General features: G+C 40.4%; 1 protein-coding gene and 3 non-coding genes across 4 annotated transcripts in view; all 4 read left to right on the forward strand.

The window, feature by feature from the left end:
* Positions 1–1,363: 1,363 nt before the first annotated feature.
* trnat-ugu lies at positions 1,364–1,436 on the forward strand. The gene has a single exon. It is a non-coding gene; the product is annotated as a tRNA-Thr (tRNA).
* Positions 1,437–2,484: 1,048 nt separating this feature from the next.
* trnat-agu lies at positions 2,485–2,558 on the forward strand. The gene has a single exon. It is a non-coding gene; the product is annotated as a tRNA-Thr (tRNA).
* A 508-nt stretch (positions 2,559–3,066) lies between these two features.
* Positions 3,067–3,139, forward strand: trnat-cgu. Its single transcript has one exon. It is a non-coding gene; the product is annotated as a tRNA-Thr (tRNA).
* An 8,728-nt stretch (positions 3,140–11,867) lies between these two features.
* Positions 11,868–20,499, forward strand: part of LOC116066805 (zinc finger protein 79-like) — a 37,095-nt gene continuing 28,463 nt past the window's right edge. Inside the window, exons 1-2 of the mRNA XM_031322967.2 lie at positions 11,868–12,062; positions 12,207–12,278. Of these exons, the coding sequence (XP_031178827.2) occupies positions 12,239–12,278 (40 nt within the window). The 5' untranslated portion in view covers positions 11,868–12,062; positions 12,207–12,238. The remainder of the gene's footprint in view (positions 12,063–12,206; positions 12,279–20,499) is intronic.

Raw genomic sequence — 20,499 nt, forward strand, 5'->3', positions numbered from 1 at the left:
ATCATCTCTATACCATATAAATTGTGACCTGACATCCAGTCCCTGTCGGATCGTTAGCCTAACCAGTAGGCTATGTTGTGCTTGCGTGTCAGCTTAATTGTTTGATAGTTGCTGCTTTGTTGCTTATGCTTGTTGCTAAACTGATTCCTGTTCCTTTGTCTGCAGTAACACCCTGGAATTCTCTTCACCTCTGACTGGCAATCTGAACCTTCTACCACATCCACCAAGACTCCTGGTCACCAGCACTCACCTTCCAACGCACTCATCTCCACCTTCAGCACCCCATCACCCGGACTCACATGTCTTCACGTTTGGCATTACCTTGTTTTCTACAATAAATACTCGCCTTTTTCGCCACCTACCTTGTCCTGGTCTGCATTTCGGTTCAGTATCTGAGAAACTGTTTATGATGAAAACAACCGTGAACTCACGCGGCATGTAGAAGGGTCGGCATCTCAGTGTGACAAACTCCAGGTCTGGTGAGCAGTGTCTTTCAGTCACTGTGGCATCGGTGCTCCAGCTGTTGTTAGAGTAGATGCAGAGCCCCCCTCCTTTGCTCTTTCTGGAGTTGCCGGTTCTGTCGGCGCGGTGTACTGTACGGCCCGCTAGCATGATAGCTTCATCCGGAATCCCAGAGTGCAGCCACGTCTCTGTGATCACTACCAGCGAGCAATCTTTAGCATATCTGTTTGCTTCGATGGTCGTCACCAACTCATCCATCTTGTTGCATAGCGATCTGGCGTTGGACACAAGAAGGCTGGGTAGCGTAGGCCTATGTGGTGCCCTCCTTAGCCGGACCTTAATCCCTGCTCTGTAACCCGGCTTCTGTCGTGGGTCTCTGCGCCGCCTCCTGCGCCTGCCTCCCGGGGTAATAATCCACTGGCTCCCCGCTGGTCATGTGATCTCTGGTGGTAAATGTTCAAAGCTATGAGTCTTGGTTAGAGCTGATTCACCATGCAGTGTCCCAATCGTTGACGTTACTGTATTCTACTGACAGGCTCGCTTAGCAGCGGACTTAGCAACGGCCTTAGCAACCATCTTTACTTGCTAGCGTTAGACGTCTATCTATTCACAGAACTAATTGATACACTCTTCTTTTCGAATTCAAACCACTGTATAAATCACACAGGTAGATCGGACATTACATATAACAAAATACATTAGTTTGGTCACGTTCAAATTACAGTTAATATCTTTTTTCAACGGAGCTTTACTAATCAATAACCTACCTCCTGTCACAAATGTGTTCAATCCATTTCCCTTCTCAAAAAACATCAGAGTTTGAATTGTTTCACATCTAGTATTGGTCATAGCCCTGTTCACTAGCTCATTGTATTCCCGCAAGAGGGATCAGGCTGTAGAAGGCGCTGTAGCTCAGTGGTTAAAGCGCCTGTCTTGTAAACAGAAGATCCTGGGTTCAAATCCCAGCAGTGCCTGATTATTGGTTAATTATCTTTAAAACAGTGTTTGTCTCTTTATTTTCAACAAGGGCAATAGACTTAATACCTGATTTCCCATATCCAAAAAGTTATATGTAACATTAGGCTATTGCCAATTGAAGTTTAAAACCACAGTATGATCCATACAGAAAGTAACATTTTATTATAAATCTCAAAACTGTACGCGCAGCATGTATCTTCGGTAACTCCTGTTTAATCAAATTAGTCCAGTCCAAAGTTACATTTTGTTAATTTAGTTTAAGGATCATTGTATGTTTTTAAAAGTGTTAGCATCCTAATGAACAGGCTTTTTTTTGTACCATAACGTTACATGTGTCCATGTTGCACTCAAGATCTCATCTGAACAGATTTCTGAACACATGACCTTTCTGTCTCTTACCTGCAGCCGCGGTCTAAACACTCCACTCCTGTTCTGTTGCTCCGCTGTACATAAGACTACAGGAGGCGAAGATACGCTTTTATAGAACTTTAATGTAGCAACTTCTTAGGCTACACACAATATTTCAATCGGCTCCACTGCTAACAATAATGATCTTCTCTAACTCTTCTACCCATTTTATTTAACCCTCTCCTCAACTTCCCAACTATGGCAAGACAGAGCTTGCCCCAAAATATTAATTCCCATTAACCCCCAAAAAATAATTCAATATTATTCTCATCCAGGTTGCAGGGAAATATGATTTTTTGCTCTTCCGTTGCAGTTCCTCCAGGTTGAGGTAGCTTCTTCATCTCATCACTCAGTGAGAAAAATGCATCATAAACTGCGTATTAACGTGTGTTAGTATTGTCAAGTTAACTAAAAAAGTTAAAGTTACATCAGTATGATGAACAGTAGGCCTAAATGAGATTTGGGTTTATTTAAGTAAGTAAGGATAGGAGCATTGCTACATACACAACACACATACACAAAATATCAGTTATAGTAAATGGAAAAAAAGTTCAATCAGTCAGTATACTGTATATTATACAGCTTATATAAGGTAAAATAGAAATTAAGACTTAACATTACAGAAGACCTCAAGGAGGTGCTGTGGCTTAGTTGGTTAAAGTGCCTGTCTAGTAAACAGGAGATCCTGGGTTCAAATCCCAGCAGCACCTTGTTGTTGCAGAGATTACGTCTGTTTGCATCCAATCAGCACGTGTACCTGATCCCCATGCTACCCTGGTAGCAAACGAAAAAGGATTGGAAAGGCTAACTGTTTACCCTGGCATTTACACAGAAACACTACATTATCACCGACTTAAGATGGTTCATAAAAACACATGAAATGCAGAGCAATGCAAGTTTAAGCTACAATATACACCTAGTTTATTCATCAGCCATTTCTGTTCATTTGGCCTAATTATGTTGTTTTGATAAAAACTAGTAAATTGATTATTACCTCTGCTCCTCTCTGTAAGGAAGAGCCTGGAAGAAGCTCACATCAGGCAGTCGGCCCATTTAATGCCTTGGTCGTTAAAGTTCAAGTTTATTTCACCTCTGACCTCAGTCAGCATCACATGCACCTTAAACCACACCCAACAGTGATGTCACAGGGTCTTGGTGTACACCTGGGCCACGTTCATCTCCGACAAAATGAGTAAACCGTTTGGTTATAGTGTAATGGGTGCTGTAGCTTAGTGGTTAAAGCGCCTGTCTCGTAAACAGGAGATCCTGGGTTCAAATCCCAGCAGTGCCTGATTGTCAGATGACTACCCCAACACAGGTGTCACCAGCATTTACATACAGTGACCTGTACATTCTCAACAATGACAACAAACTTTATTTTTGATTTCCCCACAGCCAAAAGTTATATATAACATTAGGATATTAAAGGTGTAACATGTAATACTGAAACTAAATTAAAATAGTTACTGCAGTACAAATTTGAAATACTGGACAGAGTCGTCTCCCCAGACTCTAAGTTCACGGAGGTTGCCAAGCTGAGACCGCAGCATTCAGAACAATGTTGCTAGACGCTTGTCTCACATAGCCAGACATTACTTCACCGCACAGCGGAGTAGCTAACGTTAGATACTGGCTATATTGACAGTCATAGAAGCCCATGCTCACGCGGAGCTCTGTACCCAACTGACAGACACACTTTTTTGGCTTAGAATTACAGTTGGTACCGCTAAAATTAACACTACCTTGCCGTCCTCTCCACCTGACTGAACACACTTTATTGGCTTAGAATTAATGCAACAATCGCTAAACATACTGCAAACTCACAGTCCTCTCTTCCCAATTTACAGCCCCCCTCTCTTGGCTTAAAATAACTCACCGTTGTCGGCTACGGCCGCTGAACAGGCTACACGTTGTAAACAGCTGTGGCCCGCTTGCCTGGGCCTCCAGTAACGTTAGCAGTAAGCAGGGTTAGCATGGCGGCGTTAGCGAGGACCAGTCAGGATCACTTTACTGGCTGTGTCTCAATTGTTTTTGCGAGTAACCAACTCAGGTACTCTAGCTATATGATTCAATGTGAGTACACAAATGTTGAAATGACATAAAATGCCCGTCCCTTGTAGCAGTGATAAATTAGCCTGAAGCTAATGCTTAGCTACCTGTTCAGGAGGAAATTAGCCAACTCAGTGTCCTTTTGGGCTCTAAGCTGTCTCTATTTTTCAAATACATCTCCAATATTTACACGGGGTTTGTTACGTCTCTGGTCAGGCAACTATATTCTTATTCTTTGAACTATGATCCTTAAATATTTAACTTAAAAGTTACAGATTTATTATACACAATAATCAGAGGGTAACCGTAAAAAGTGTATATCTTTCACATTTTTTCATATTTAAACGTCAACCAGAGGCTTTAGAGAACAGAGAGACCTCATTTAGTACTGCCAGAATCTGTGCTGTGCAGTCAATCTAAGTCAAAAAGTACAATTCATTAAACGTATAAAATACGTAAGTAAATAATACCTTAAAAGTACAGTACATGAGCAAATGTACTAAGTTACATTCAACCACTGATTTGATCTCATCTTATTAAGGGCAATGTGTTAAAATCGACTGTTAAAACGGAACTGTTGACGGGAGGTAGTGAGAACCTGAAGGAGACAAGTTTGTTGGTCTTTAACTTAGGTTAGACAGACAGACGGTCGTTCGGTGTAATTCACTGCTTCCTTTCGCACCGAGTAACCGGAGAGCCGTGAGTCTAATTAACTAGGTGTGATTTTGGATTGGAAAGTGTGGGTTTTGTGAGGAACTGTTTGAAGGGGTATTGCCCGACGGCCTGTATAGGTCCGGGAACGATATCCCTGAGCAGATCCTAGCAAACTCAGTAGATAGATTCGAAGTGGAAAGGAAGTCGTGTGGTGAGTCTTCTGTAAAGGAAAACTAAAAACAAAAAACTTCCAGTGAACCTTGTTAAAAACGGTAAATTCTCACACAGTTGGGGATAATTTAAACTCAGAGTCAGCCCATGCCCAAGGGAGCGGATGGGGGTGGGGAGGAGTGGAGCACAGTGAGTAAGACAAGTCACAAAAGACAGCGAGGAAATAACTCTCAGGATAGTGATATGGAAAACCCACAGATTAATTCAATAAGGCCTAATCCAAATAGTGATGAAGAATTTAAAGTTCTGATTAAAGTAAAAGGAGGGGTTGGATTTTCTACAGTCAGTCCCCTTAAATTGACAAATGAACTTAAAAAAGGGATTGGTGATATATTGCATGCCTCTATTTTGCAGAATGGAATGATTTCAATTATATGTAAGTCGGAACCGCAACAAACTAAGGCTCTCAAGATTAAAACTGTGCTTGGTAAGGGAGTAGAGGTGTTCAAACCAAAAACTAATACCGAGGTAAAGGGAGTGATGTATAATGTGCCATTGGACGTATCTGAGCAAGAGATATTGACTAGTTTAAAAGGCGGTAATGTTGTAGCTGTAAAACATATGGGTAGAAATGAAAATGGTAGAGGAACCATACCTATCCTTCTCTCCTTTAAAGACGGTGTGCTGCCGAAGAAGGTCATGTTGGGGTTCATGAGCTACCCAGTAAAAGAGTATGATAGACCCCCTTTGAGATGTTTTCAGGGCCAGAGATATGGACATGTGGCAGCTGTATGTAATGAAAAGAGAAGATGTAGACGATGTAGCAAGGAGCATGACGGAAAAGAATGTAATGAACCTGTGAAATGTTGTAACTGTGGGGGTGAACATCCAGCTTCCTTTAGGGGTTGTCAAAACTATGTCAAAGCAGAAAATGTGGAGAGAATAAGAAAAGAGGGGAAAATATCTTATGCTGAGGCAGTGAGAAGAGTGGAGTGTAATGGTGGGGTAAGTCAAGATCAAGGGGAGGCCAAGGCAAAAGAAATAGTAAAGGGACATGCTCTTAATGACGACTCTGTTGTGATTAGCAAAAAAGGACTACTGGCATTCATGGCTGAAGCAATGTGGAGAATTAAAATGGTGGCAAACAAAAAGTCAAATGTGGTACGTGAAATTGCTTCCGCTGCAGAAAAACTTTTAGGATTCAAGGGGATCAATCCAAAGGAATTATTGGAATTCACTTATACTCAGGACAGTGCAGATCAAAGACCGAATGGGAGTCAACACATAGAGTTGGACGACAGTGAGGAAGAGGAAATGGATAGCAGACATGATGAATATGATGGTGATTAGTGTCTTTTGTATTATGTTTTACATAATGCAATGGAATGCTAGGAGTCTTATTGCGAATGGGCAAGAGTTTAAACACTTGATAGATTGTTTTTGGAGAAAAACCAGAAATTATTTGTATTGAGGAAACTTGGTTAAATCTGAGATTAGATTTTATAATACCAGGGTACAAATGTGAAAGGAAAGATAGGGAAAATACATCAGGAGGGGGTTGTGCTACATTTATTAGAAATGGGATTCAGTATAGAAGAATTGAAATAAAAACAGTGTCATTACAGAAGTTTGGACTGATTGAGGGAAAATCTCTATTGTGAATTTATATAAGATATATAAGAGAGTCACTTTCAGGAAATTGTAGATAAAATTAGAGTACCGGGGATTTGGGTTGGGGATTTTAATGCTCATAATGAACTGTGGGGAGGTGAGAAGAGAGACAGAAATGGTCAAATTGTAGAAGATTTTATAGATAAAAATAATTTAATTGTGTTAAATGATGGTCGTCCTACATGGTTTAGTACAAGTCGGTCAATGACGTCTTCCATAGATATTACAATTGCATCAGCAGAGTTAGCATCGATCAGTATGTGGGAGACAATGGATCTATATACAGTGGGAAGTGACCATGTTCCAATAATTAGTAAATTCGGTAGGTGTCTGATTGAGGAGCCAGTTCAGTGCTCCCTGCGGCTTAATTATAAAAGAGCTAATTGGATCAAGTTTGAGGATCGAGTGAATATGGGATTGTCAAGAATAGATAGTGAAAAAGGAGTAGATGAGTGGAATAGGTCTCTTAGTGAAGTGTTGCGGGTTGCGGCAGTTAAGAGTATCCCTAAGAAAAAAGTTCCAGTAAGAGGAGCAATGGTTCCGTGGTGGACTGATGAATGTAATTCGGCGGTCCGAGATAGGAATAGGGCATATAAAATCTTACGGAAACACCTATTAGAGAATTGTGCTGTTGAATATAAGAGGCTTAGAGCGAAGGCTAGACGTGGAATTAAGGAAGCAAAGAAGCAAAGTTGGAAGGCTTTCTGTAATAAGTTAAGACCGGATACGCCCTTAAAAAAGATTTGGAATCTAGTTCATAGAATGACAGGTATCTTTCGGCAGACAGAAATTCCTGTCCTCCACTGTGATGGAGATGAAGCTGTAAATAATAAAGGGAAAGCTAGTATGTTGGTCAAGCAATTCCAAAAAGTACACAGCTCTAAAGATGTAGATGAGGTAAACAGGAGAAGGAGGTGTCAAATATCAAGAATTAATATGGCTAAATTGCTAATTGATTGTGATAATTCTGATGATATTAATGTATTTTTTTCAATAGATGAGCTAAAGAAAGTTCTTGCTCAGGGTAAAGATACCTCGCCTGGCAGAGATGGGTTGGGATATCAATTATTTAAAAATTCTGGAGATTTGTTAGGAGAAGAAGTTCTTGCCCTAATTAATAATGTATGGGAGAGTGGGTGTCTTCCTAAAGAGTGGAAACATGCTGTAATTATTCCAATTGTAAAACCAGGAAAAAAACCAGATAACCCAAGTTCTTATAGACCAATTGCATTAACCTCTGTTTTATGTAAGATTATGGGGCGCATGATAACAGATAGACTTGTGGATAAACTGGAGAAAAGTGGATATTTTGTGGAATATCAGAGTGGATATAGGCAGGGGCGGTCAACAGTGGATGCTGTTTTAGATTTAGATATTGACATTAAAAAAGCCATCGCAAATAAAGAAGCCGTTGTTGCAGTGTTTTTGGACATTGAAAAAGCTTATGATATGCTTTGGAAGGAGGGATTGCTCATTGCACTTTATGATGCGGGAATCAGAGGAAGAATGTTTAATTGGATAAAGAATTTTTTAAGTAATAGGATAATTCAGGTAAGGGTGGGAAGTGAATTATCAGAGGAGGTTGGGATAGAGAATGGAACCCCTCAAGGTTCTTTTTAATATACTAGTTAATGGTATGTTTAGCAGAGTGGGGAAAGAATTTCGTTTTTCATTGTTTGCAGATGATGGGGCCCTCTGGAAGCGAGGGAGGAACCTTTCCTATATTTTTGGCCAAACTCAAACTGCTTTGGAGAGGGTATCTGAATGGGCTAATGATTGGGGTTTTAAAATACCAATAGAAAAAAACAAAATACATGGTATTTGGACATAAGAAGAAAATGCCAACACGGCTGTTACAAATATATAATACAACTATTGAAAGAGTTAAAAATTTTAAATTTTTGGGGATGTGGTTAGATGAAAGACTGACATGGAGGAAACATATTGAGATGGTTTCGTCTAAATGTGGGAAAATAATTAATGTTCTAAGGTGTGTGGCTGGGTCTGATTGGGGGGCTGACAGTGATTCTATGATGATGATATACAGAGCAAAGATAAGATCAACTATTGATTATGGTTGTATGGTATATGGGTCAGCAGCCCCTTCAGTAATTAGTCAACTTGATATAGTCCAAGCAAAAGCCCTTAGAGTGTGTAGTGGGGCGTTTCGTACAACTCCAATACCGGCACTATTAATAGAAACAGGGGAGATGCCGTTAGATATAAGAAGACGTAAACTCTGGTTGAAGTATTTAATGAAGCTAAAAGGACAGACTGGAAAATTACCAACAAAAAACCTGTTGAGTCAGCATTGGGAGTTTATGGGAACAGCAAGATTGGTCAAAACAAACTTTACAGAAACACTTAAATCTATGGCAGATGAAATTGGTATTGTGAATTTGAATGTGTCATATATAATGTGTCCACCAATATGTCGTTCAGATGTACCTTTGTGGTTGATTCCAGATCCCATTGTTGATTTATATTTTTTGAAAACAAGCAAAAGAAAGATGTCAGAGGGGGTAGTGGAGGAGATAAAAGCCCGTCAGTGTCAAATGTAGGGAGGCTACTTACGAATTTATACTGACGGGTCGAAGGATCCTGAGAGCTGTAAAGTGGCTTTTGGTATTAGTATACCTGAAATAGGTTATAAAAAAGGCTGTAGGATTCCAGATCACTTATTAGTATTTACTGCAGAGTTGGTGGCAGTTCTATGGGCAGTAAGGTGGATTGAAGATAACAAACAGGAACATTCTGTCATGTGTAGTGATTCAGCTGCATCCCTAATTACAATTAAAGGTACCAAATCTAGTAAAATCTAAGGTGGGGTTTATGTGGGTTCCGGCGCACATGGGTGTGGAGGGTAATGAGGAGGCAGATGAGGTGGCAAAGAAAGCAGTGCAGGAGGAAAGAGTTCAAATCAACGTGCAGTATGGGTCACCAGGTTACGCAGAAATAATTAATAGGTCAGTAAAAGAAATGTGGCAAAATTTATGGGATTGTGAAAGGAAGGGGAGAAATTATTATTCAGTACAAAGAATGGTAGAGAAAGAAAGATGTGATTATAGATGTAAGAGAAGAGATGCAGTAGTTTTATCCAGATTGAGGCTTGGGCATTGTGGGCTGAGGAGTGGGCTGGCTCTGATTAGTAACCATCCTGATGGAAAGTGTGAATGTGGAGACAAGGAAACAGTGAAGCGTGTATTAGTGCAGTGCAGGAAGTACTCTCCTCAGAGGAAGAAACTGTTCAGAGAACTGGGTGCAACTGGAGAAACTGTTTTTACTTTATGCACTTTATTGAATTTGGACAGTTGGAACAAATTGAAGAAACTGATGGAGTACTTGCGACGTATTGGAGTATATAAAAATATATAGATAATTACTTTTAATCAAGTTGTGAATAGTGATTAGAGAACAGCGGAGGGCAGCAATACGCCATAGATGCGTCTAGTCTGCCGGAAATAAAAAGAAGAAGAAGAAGACTGTTAAAACATTTATTTTTTATTTTGAAGGGCAGAGGAGTGTAGCTCAGTCCGCTATTATTTTCAATAATGATTGATGATATTTTTAAGGATATACAAAATTCAGTTGGGGTAGCATTGTTTGCAGATGATGGAGCAATGTGGAAAAAGGGAAGAAATATAGAGTTTGTAGTGGATAAGATGCAGCAGGCAGTAAACAAAGTCCAAGAATGGGCTGTTCAATGGGGATTTAGGTTCTCTATAGATAAAACTAAGACTTTATTCTTCTCTAGGAAGAAAATACGTATGAATATGAAAATCAAGTTATCTGGGACAGAGTTAGAACGAGTGGAATTCTTCAAATATTTGGGTATTTGGTTTGACAAAAAACTGACTTGGACAATGCATATTCAAAAAATTATAGATAAATGCAAGAGAGTGTTGAATGTGATGAGATGTTTGCGTGGAGTAGAATGGGGAGCAAGCAGACCTGCTTTGAAATCCATTTATACAGGGCTGATGAGATCGGTATTTGATTATGGGTGTATAGTGTATGGGTCAGCTGCTAAAACATCATTAAAGAAGTTAGATGTCATTCAAAATCAAGGTTTGAGGCTTTGTTGTGGGGCAATTAAGACCACTCCAGTGGCAGCAGTTCAGAGATGGGGGAGATGCCTCTCCATCTTAGAAGAGACCAGTTGTCTCTTGTGTACTGGGCGAATTTGAGAGGTCATGGTGACAAACATTTGAGTCAGTCAGTTCTATGGCATTGTCAAGAAAGAGAGAATGACCTAATTAAAAGTTTTGGATGGACAATAAGGCAGAAGGTAATAATGATGGGAATCAGTGCACTGAAAATAAGCCCTTCAGTTGTTTATCCAGTTGTTCCTCCTTGGCTTTTGTCAGAGGTTCCAGTGGACTTAGGCTTATTGGGGGAAAAGGAGGTTAATGAAGTGGATCATTACAGGGTACAGAGATACATTTCAAGGAAATATAAAGAAGGAGTCATTATATACACTGATGCATCTAAGAAGACGGATACGAAAATGGGAATTGCTTATGTTATCCCTCAATTAAACATTGGATCTGCTAAAAGAATTAATGATGATTTAGCTGTATACACAGCAGAACTGTTAGCAGTATGGATGGCCTTGATGTGGGTAGAGAGCAATAGACCTAAGCAAGCTGTGATTGCCTCAGACTCCAGCTCAGCTTTGAAAAGCCTCAAGTTTCTTCACTCTGAGTCTAGACAGGACATAGTGTATGAAATATTGCAACTAGCTAACAATCTGATTAAGTCCGGTATTAGTACTACATTTATATGGGTACCTGCCCATATAGGTGTAGGAGGTAATGAATTGGCAGATAAGTATGCAAAGAAAGCAGCAGAGCTGCCTGATATAGAGTTGGATATTAAATACAGTAAAGCTGAAGTCAAGAGTATAATTAAAGCTAAAACAAATAAAAAATGGCAGTTTTTGTGGGACACTGAACAATCTGGGAGACACCTGTATAGCATTCAAGAAAAAGTGGGGAAGAACAGGAATACATACAGAAGTAAGCAAGAAGAAGATGTGGTGTCCAGAATGAGGCTAGGACATACAGGATTAAATAGAACATTATTTATAATGAAAAAGCATGTTGATGGAATGTGTGAATATTGCGATAGTCAAGAAACCATAGAGCATGTAATTATGTATTGTCCTAAATACCATCAAGCCAGACAAAGATTGATTTCACAACTGGGTGAAAACCAGATGACATTAAATTTACATGATATACTGCAAAAAGGATCAGGTGAAATTTGTTTTTATTTTTTGTTTTCTTTTTTGAAGATAACTGGGTTATTAGAAAGGATTTAAGAAAGTGTAGGTTGACCTCTTGATCCACACTCCAGTCCAGATGGTGGCGGTAATGCTCCAAAAAGCTGGTTGCCAACCGCCATTCAAAAACACAAGAAGAAGAAGAAGAAGAAGAAGAAGAAGAAGAAGAAGAAGAAGAAGAAGAAGAAGAAGAGGAGTGTAGCGGAAGTTGTGTTTGTGTTTCCGGGTTGCGGAAGATGCTACGACCTCCGTCCCATTGTTTACATTTTACCTCGTGATGTGGACGGCGGAGTAAAAGGCGCCAGTGTTTGGTGTCCTTCCAGAGAGAAACATCACAAACTGCTGCATGAGGTTTTAAAACCTGAAGCGAAGCTACAAAGAGCAGGTCTGTTTTCTTTCTCTGACCGGAAACGCGTTTACTGCTGTTGTTGCGGGGAGTCCTCGCGCTAAGCTAACGTTAGCCGCAGCTAGCTCCTGCTAACGTGTGTTATTGGATATGTTGTGAGCTTCGTGTTTTTATCAAACGCAGGTCGGGGAGAAGTCGAGGAGAGACACTTCAACATGAACTCTGAGAGGAAACTGTCAGCTGGCCAGCGGAGAGGTGGGAGACGTTTACAATGTGTTATATTCTTATATTTGTTCTTACTTAAGTTAACGTTACCCTGTTGGGTGAGATTCATTGTTGTATGAGCTGGCTCTGGTTTATAATGCCATGTAACTTTTATTGTTATCTAGTTTGAAAGTCAGTCATAACTGAAAAAGTACATTAATAAGTAATATCTGCTGTCAATGCCTGAATTAGAGGACAGGAGGTGCTCCACTTTTTGCTACAGCTGATAAATTAACCACACTTGGTCCATGGCGACGCTCTGCTATGCATAGCAACGGTCTGTTATTCTTAGCAACGGTCTGTTATTCTTAGCAACGGTCTGTTATCAAGAATTGTCAATTGTATTTTACAATTGACGTTTCATGAGTCGGGTGGTGGCCGTTAGAGTTCCATCACGTTAGATATGATTGTTATTTCAGGGTTAACAAAAAAGACAGAGAGGAGGGAGGCAGAGCCTGTATGAGGCAGAGGCAATAATACAGCAGGCCTACATGACCATAATAATACTATACATTTCTGAATGTGCATTTGTTAAGCACCATTAAAATAAAGTTCAGTGACTGTGAACTACAATATATGACAGCAGATTGTAGTTTCTGTATTAATTACCAAAGCATTTATCAGTAATACAGTTAAAATGTGGGAAATGTAAAAAATTGCGCTACATTTTCTGCATGTGCCCCTAAAAAGTTTCAGTTGGGGGCTACAGTGCTCCTAGTAAAAAAAAGTTAGTTTGGAGCTAGGGCTGAACAATATTTAGTTTCATCGTCTACATCGCGATGTGCGCATGCACGATAGTCCCATTGCAGTACGTTGCGATGTTGACGCTTTTTTGCTGCTTGATAGAAAAGTCTTTCACCATTATCCTTTTACATGATTGTTATTGGCCGACCCTTCCCCTTTAAGACAGGGGACCATGTGGGCAACGTGTGTATGTGACGTAACGTTAGTCCGACTGGGTTTGTTATGGGAAGTGAGGCTCTCCGTGTGTAGAAAAGTATCGTAAGCTGCAGCTGACACAGAGATGCACTTATTTTTCCATGGGTAGTGAAGCTACAGTAGTCCGTGTTTTATGTTCGCTGCAAAGACGAACTAAATCACCTGATTAATGCAACGTAATCACGACATCTCCCGGCCATTTTTCACTGCAGAAAGCTGCTACCAGCCAGGCTAATGCTAATATAGTTAGCCTAAAGAAACAAGGCTGTCCCAACTAACGTTATGGTTCGGAGCCGCGGCGCTGGAAACGTAGTCAACCAGTGTATTTATCTGCCTAATGTCCCTCTCCAAAATCTCTTCAGAAGAGTAGTCACAGCCTTACTTGCTTTGGTGTTTGTAAAGCATTAAAGTTCAACAAAGAATGGTTCACATTAGAAGAGTTCCTTTTTCATTTTTATTTTCTGTGTAGATGCACTCCCCTACAAAATCACCACAGTACTCGAGAATGATTTATGATTTCCAAATAGAGGTATTTATGTCATCTTGTAAAAAATTAGTCTTTTTCATATCGCAATATATATCGCAGAAAAAAATATCACAATGTCAGGTTTTTCCAACAGCATGCAGGCCTATATATAGGGGATTTCTAATTTGTCTGTCTGTTATTATGAATTATTTCTACAGGTAACGTTTAATATAATACACTGTAGGTAAGGTAAAGACATTTCTTTGTTCTCAGCTGAGGTGGAAACATTAACGCCGCAGTACCATTTTTTCTTTTTTTTTTTTTTCTTTTTTTCTCCACAATACCACTTCAAATATTACAATAATACAGTTGGGGTACAGGATCAGTTGGGTAGAGTAAATGGGTTCCCCAAAGAAGCTAGAAAAGCTTATAGGTGGGGGCCCATGTTTCATGAAAGGGTAGTGGTACAGACTATAGAATACACAATTACCACAAATGAAAATAAGTAGATGCACGCAAAAGGCGCACAAGTACATGCATAACATTACATAACATACACACAATCATACACATACATCCCAGTAGTCCATGAAAAAACAGATTTATATTAGATGTAGGTTAATAAGAAATGTTTTTTTAGTTGTCTTTTGAAGTTGGAGATAGAAGGCAGCACCTTGATGCCTTCATCAATCCCGTTCCAGATCTGCGGCCCCCTACAGACAACACTCATACTGGCGCGCACATGTCGGCGACATTTTCCTGATATGAGTGGTTTGATTCTCGTTTGGTATGTATGCTGGGGGCTGGAGATGTGAACAAGACTAGTCAATCTAGAGTTCAGCCTGCTGACAATTTGGAACATAAGGCAGGCATTATGATATTCATTTAGCTCAGTCAGTCTTAGTAACTCAAAACAGTGGAATAGAGGTTGGGTGGGAGAATTAATCTCTGACCAGGACAGAGCCCGTATGACTTTCTTTTGCAAGGATATAAGTTTTTTAAGATGGCTGGTGAAAGTATTGCACCATATTACATTACAATAGTTAAGGTGTGGTTCAAAGAGTGTTTTATACAACGTGAGAAGGGCAGAGAGAGGAAGGAAATGTCTGGTCTTATAGAACAAGCCAACATACTTGGACAGTTTGTTTACAAGATAGTTGATGTGACATTTAAAATTGAGTGAGTCGTCAATGAGGACCCCCAGGAATTTAGTGGAATACACTCTTTTTATCTCCTGCCCATTCATTTTAATCAGGCAAGGATCAGTGTTTTTAAATTTTTTACATGATTTAAATAAAATGAAATTTGTTTTGCTGACATTTAATGACAGAGTCCACTTTGGTTAACTCAGAGTTTACTATATCTTGTAGAATAAGTGGGTTCCTGTGTGATGTAAACAAATTTGTGTCATCTGCAAAAATAATTTTTTGAAATATTTTAGAAGAATTTATGAAATCATTTATATATAGAATGAATAAGAGTGGCCCTAAAATGGAACCCTGGGGGACCCCAAAGATCATGGGCTGACAGGTAGAATTATGATCATTGACATGGACATATTGTTCCCTCTCGTATAAATAACTTCTGAACCATTTAAGTGCTAGACCTCTGATACCATAGTGATGCAATTTGTACAATAAAATATCAAATATCAATATCAAATGGTATCAAAGGCTTTTATTAGGTCCAAGAAAATACCAACACCACATTTTCTCTCTTCAATGCAGTCATTTATTTGTTCTATTAGGTCGAGTATTGCCATAGAGGTTGTACTCTTTTTTTCTAAAACCGTATTGAGAGGGAACAAGAATATCTAGTTTATGAAGATAGCCACTGAGTCTGGTGTATACTACTTTCTCCATTACTTTGGAGAAAGTGGGTAGAATTGATATGGGCTGGTAATTGCTCACATTATTTCTGTCGCCCGATTTGAAAATTGGAATTATCTTAGCAATTTTTGTCATTTTAGGTACAATGCCAGTAAGTAAAGAAAGGTTGATGCAGTGAGCCAGTGGCTCTACAATGACGTTTGCAATGGCTTTCATGATCTTACTACATATTCCATCTACACCAGCGGTGTACGAGCTCCTCAAGTCCAAAATTATCCTGAGGAGCTCAGTACTATCTGTCGGTATCATGAAAAATGAGTTAATGTAGCTACCAGAAAGAAAATGTTTGAAGGTGACACCCTGGGGTTGATTTATCTTCTTAGCCAGATTTACACCCATTGAGCCAAAATGATTATTAAAACTCTGTACAAAATCAGCTTTTGCATCACCAAAGTCAGGCAGAGTAGTAGGTTTATGTCTCCTGTTGAGGACTTCATTTAACACATTCCATGACCTCCTGCAGTCCCCCTGTGAAGCTTTTAAGAGTTCAGCGTAATGGCTTCTTTTGCTCTTTCTTATGATCTGTGTTAGTTTATTTTTATAAGAAATATATTTCTCTTTATTTAAGCTAGGAGGATTTTTTATGTAGGATTTATAAAGCCTACTTTTATATTTAATAGACTTTAAAATTCCCTTTGTAATCCAAGGGTTCTGGAGGGTAGTGTTGCACCTGACAGTCTTCTCTGGGATTGTGTCCATGATGGAATCTTGGATGATCTTTATTAGACTGTATGCTGCATCAGGAGTCCCACTGTCATAGAAGAGTCCCACGACGTGGTCTGTAAGTTAACAATTAGGTGCTGTAAGGTTCTTTCGTTGAGGATTTTAGATTTCATTTTAGAGAGTGGGGGAGAGAACGTTTTGACAGAGCCAAAAAATAATACAATGGGAAAATGGTCTGTGATGTCAGACTGCACGACTCCCGTCACCAGCTTGGTATTTTGAATATTAGTAATGATATTGTCAGTAATCGTTTTGGATGTCTGTGTACCTCTAGTAAATCTATTAATGGTGGGGAAGAAAGAGGAGGAATGCAATGTGTTCATGAAGTCATGTTTTACCCCATCTTCCTTGGAAATATCAATATTAAAATCACCAAGGAGTATACAGTCTTTTTTTTTTTTTGCTTATTCAGTTTATGTAATATATCTTCCAGTTTACAGTAAAAAGTGTCAAGAGCAGAGTCTGGTGGGCGATAGAGTACACCAACAATAAATATTTTGTCATTATTGTTAATCTCAATAAATAAAGACTCACAGTGGTCAAGAACATTGCAAGTAATATTGCCACCCATATTAATACAGTGTTGAGAATCTCCAACGATGTTGAAATCATTAAAACCCATAATATAAACAGTACAAATTAATCATGGAGTTTTCTGGGATTACATAAGGACATTGACACGGCGATAGCCGCAGGCACACTCGGAACAACCAAACACACACACATCCACACATCACACACACAAAGAAGTATTCAGGTACCATTGTGTAAGCAATTAGTACCATGCCGCAGTCATCGCCGCCAGCTCGCAAAGATTTTGTCTCTTGAAAATGAAAAGAAAAAATGTCTCTCTCCGCCCTCCCGCCTGGAGAAAGAAAATAAAATAAAAATAGAAAATAAAAAGTTTGAGTCTCCCATAAAAGGGAGCAGGCTATTGGAAACATTAAGTCATAATAGACAAACAGACAAACAGATCACCGCTGTCACTGGAAAACAGAATGAGATAGAAACTCTACTCCATACAACAGTAAGCCTACTGGCCTGCCATCCTCGTCGCATGGATTTGGGCAAACTATGATCTTAGGTGTTCCGCGGTGGCAAGGAAGCGATGAAGGCTTCAGCCTCAGCTGCCGTGGGAAAGTGTTTCCTACCTCCCGACTCCAGCTTGACATGAAGCCTGGTTGGGTACAGCAGGACCGGCTTGAACCCTCGCTCGTACAACTTCGACAGGACCGCCTTAAACTCATTCCGCTGCTCCATAACCTATGGAGGATAATCCTCAAACACAAGGATGGGATGATCCCGGAACTTCAGTTTGCCCCTCATGGTCCGGGCATGGCGGATGATCTTGTCCTTTACCTGGAACCTGAGAAGATGAATGATGACCGGTCTTGGTCGCTGGTTAGGTGGAGGTTTAAGTGCCAGGGCTCTATGAGCCCGTTCAAACTCCACAGGCGAATTGAGGACCCCTCCAAAGACCTCCTCGAGCATCCCGGCGAAGAAAGCCGTCGACCCAGGCCCCTCCAAGGATTCAGATACACGGATAACCCTGATGTTGTTGCGCCAGCTCCGTGACTCAAGGTCGACAACTTTAGTTGCTAGTTTAGCATGGTCTCTCTGTAGCTTGGTGATAGCTTCCTTGGCAGCCTTCAGGCATACCTCTCGCGCGTCACCTTCACTCTCAAGTATTTCGAGTTTCTCCGCATGTTCTGTCACGGTAGTTAAGACACCGTTCAACTTGGTCTTGAGAGCTGAGAGAGTTTGTTTAAAATCCTCGGAGATGGCGGTTCGATGAGACTCCAGCAGGTGGGTGAGGGACGCCATGGTGACCGCCTCGGCATTTATGTTGGTCTGCACCGCTTTAGTTTTTGGCATGGTCACGGCAGCTCAATAGCAGATCAGCAAGTTAGTAAATCTACTACTTTAGGTTTAGGAGAGATTTAGATAGGTTAAAAACGGTGAGTTTAAGGATAAACAAACATTAGCAAGAGCGCAAGACGCGCCGTGTTTTCACCTGTTACCACATCACGTCCACTTCCGTCCCGTTCATTGCACTATACATTAGCCTAGCAGCTAGTGGAGTTTCCTTCTGCTTATTGCTTTATCCTGATTAAAACAACGTGGTTGAATTTGAGCCTGCATGCACATTTTTGTAGTCTTAAACAGAGCAGCTTATATAGGTAGGCTGAGCAACAAGTTAGCAGACTGTTGCTCAGCCTACGAGGAGTGTATGGCTTTGCCATACACTCCTCCAAAGCGCCCTGAAGGAGGGTCTGGCGTGTAGTGTATGGCAAAGCCATACACTCCTCCAAAGCGCCCTGATGGAGGGTCTGGCTACTCCACACAGCAGTTGGGGATGGGAGGAAAACATGCTCTGGTTTTATGGCATTTCTTTAAACCAATCAGAATTGTCATGGGTGGCGCTAAGCTCCGCACAGAGCCGCTGCAAAATAGTTGTGCGAGAGAAAAGTCAGATTGGACAGATCGTCTAGCTAGCTGTCTCAATTTACCATGCAGAGATCTTAGGAGCAGTCAACAATAGTCCTCATTAATCCAACAAATTTAAAATTCCAACACAATGAAAGCGGAAGGAAACTTAAAATACATGCATCCGGTGGAATTTCCTGCGGCACCGGAGCAATCCAGGAAGTGGAACGTCAAGGATATAGACTATGGAAGTTTTTTGGTCTCTTTATTCAAATGGAAATGTATTTTGCAATTGTCAATTCAATTTGCAATTTTGTGATTCAATTTGAATATGTATTTTACAATTGACAATTTAATATGCAAAGTTTCAATGCACCCTCAATTCAGTTACAATTATTTTGCATAAAAATTTGAAAGTGCATTCAATTGCATTTCATATTGCCATGGTTTTTTGGTCTCTTTAGTCCATTGGCATTTTAATGTGCCAGCGAAACAGCGCCCCCCAGTCTATTGCATTAACATTTACTTGGTCACCGCGCTTTTTTGTCTCTTTCTTCAATTGGCAATGCAACATGTCAGACGTCTCATCAAGTCGGGGCTTCAGTTAGGACGTCCCTTTCTTGTGTACTCCAGTCGTCAATGCCAGTCAAGGCCACTTCTGTTCTTATTGTCTGGTAGGTTTAATGTTATACCTTAGATAACGCCCAAACTGTCTGTTTGTTGATTTACATGAAGCATTACAATTATCGTTACCCTGGGTTAGTAGCTTGCTAACAATCCAGGCTAACAAAAGCAAAGTAAGCTAAAGTGGGAAGCGTCAATGGGAAGCCTTTAGCCAAATGGAATTATATCATCCAAAACAGGGTAAAGTTGGATTTGGCAGGTGAGGGAGCCTGTTTGTAGTAGGGATGTCATGAGAACCAATACTACTGATACCTTCCGGTTCTAAAATTACAAAACACCGACGATGCCCATATTTTTTGAAGCACCGTAGGCACCGTTAGCGACGATGCCAGTGTTAGAAGCATCGGTGCTGCGCCTCTTTCGGAACTGATGGGGTCAGTATACGCTTCAGTGTTCCAGTCGATACATTCAGAAGAAGGAGGTTACGAAGAAGTGGCCGAAGTCACGTCTTTCTACTTCCGGTACATACGAGAGTCAACTCTACCCGACCTAAAAAACGGCATGTTCACTGCAAACTCACGGGCCTCTCTTTCCGATTTAGCTACAGCTCTTGACTTCAAATAACTCCCCGTTGTCGGCTACGGCCGCTGAACAGGCTACACGTTGTAAACAGCCGTGGCTCGCTTGCATGCTCCTCCGGTAACGTTGGCAGGGTTAGCATGGCGCCATTAGCCAGGACCAGTCGGGATCACTTTACTGGCAGTGTCTCGATTGTTTTTGCGAGTAACCAACTCGGGACTCTGGACTCTAAGCTGCCAATATTTACCCGGGTTTGTAACGTCTCTGGTCACGCAACTGTTAGAAAGACTGTTGTTGTTTTTGCACAGTACCTTTTGATACCTGGAAGTCTGGAATATGTCTGGGAACACTTGTTGTTGACCATTCATTGCACTTATTATGTTATTCTATGCTCTATTGCACATGTTTTGTATGTCTTATGACATTTTGATATTTTTCAAATATTTTAATAAAGAAGTTCATGTTTCAAGTTAAAGTACATGGAATCTTAGAAAATGATCACGTGCCTCCATGAGCCAATCAGAGTTGTTCCCTGCACCGCGCAGTTTAGTTTAGATGTTGACAG

Source organism: Sander lucioperca, chromosome 24, assembly GCF_008315115.2.
Source record: "Sander lucioperca isolate FBNREF2018 chromosome 24, SLUC_FBN_1.2, whole genome shotgun sequence".
NCBI lineage: Eukaryota > Metazoa > Chordata > Actinopteri > Perciformes > Percidae > Sander > Sander lucioperca.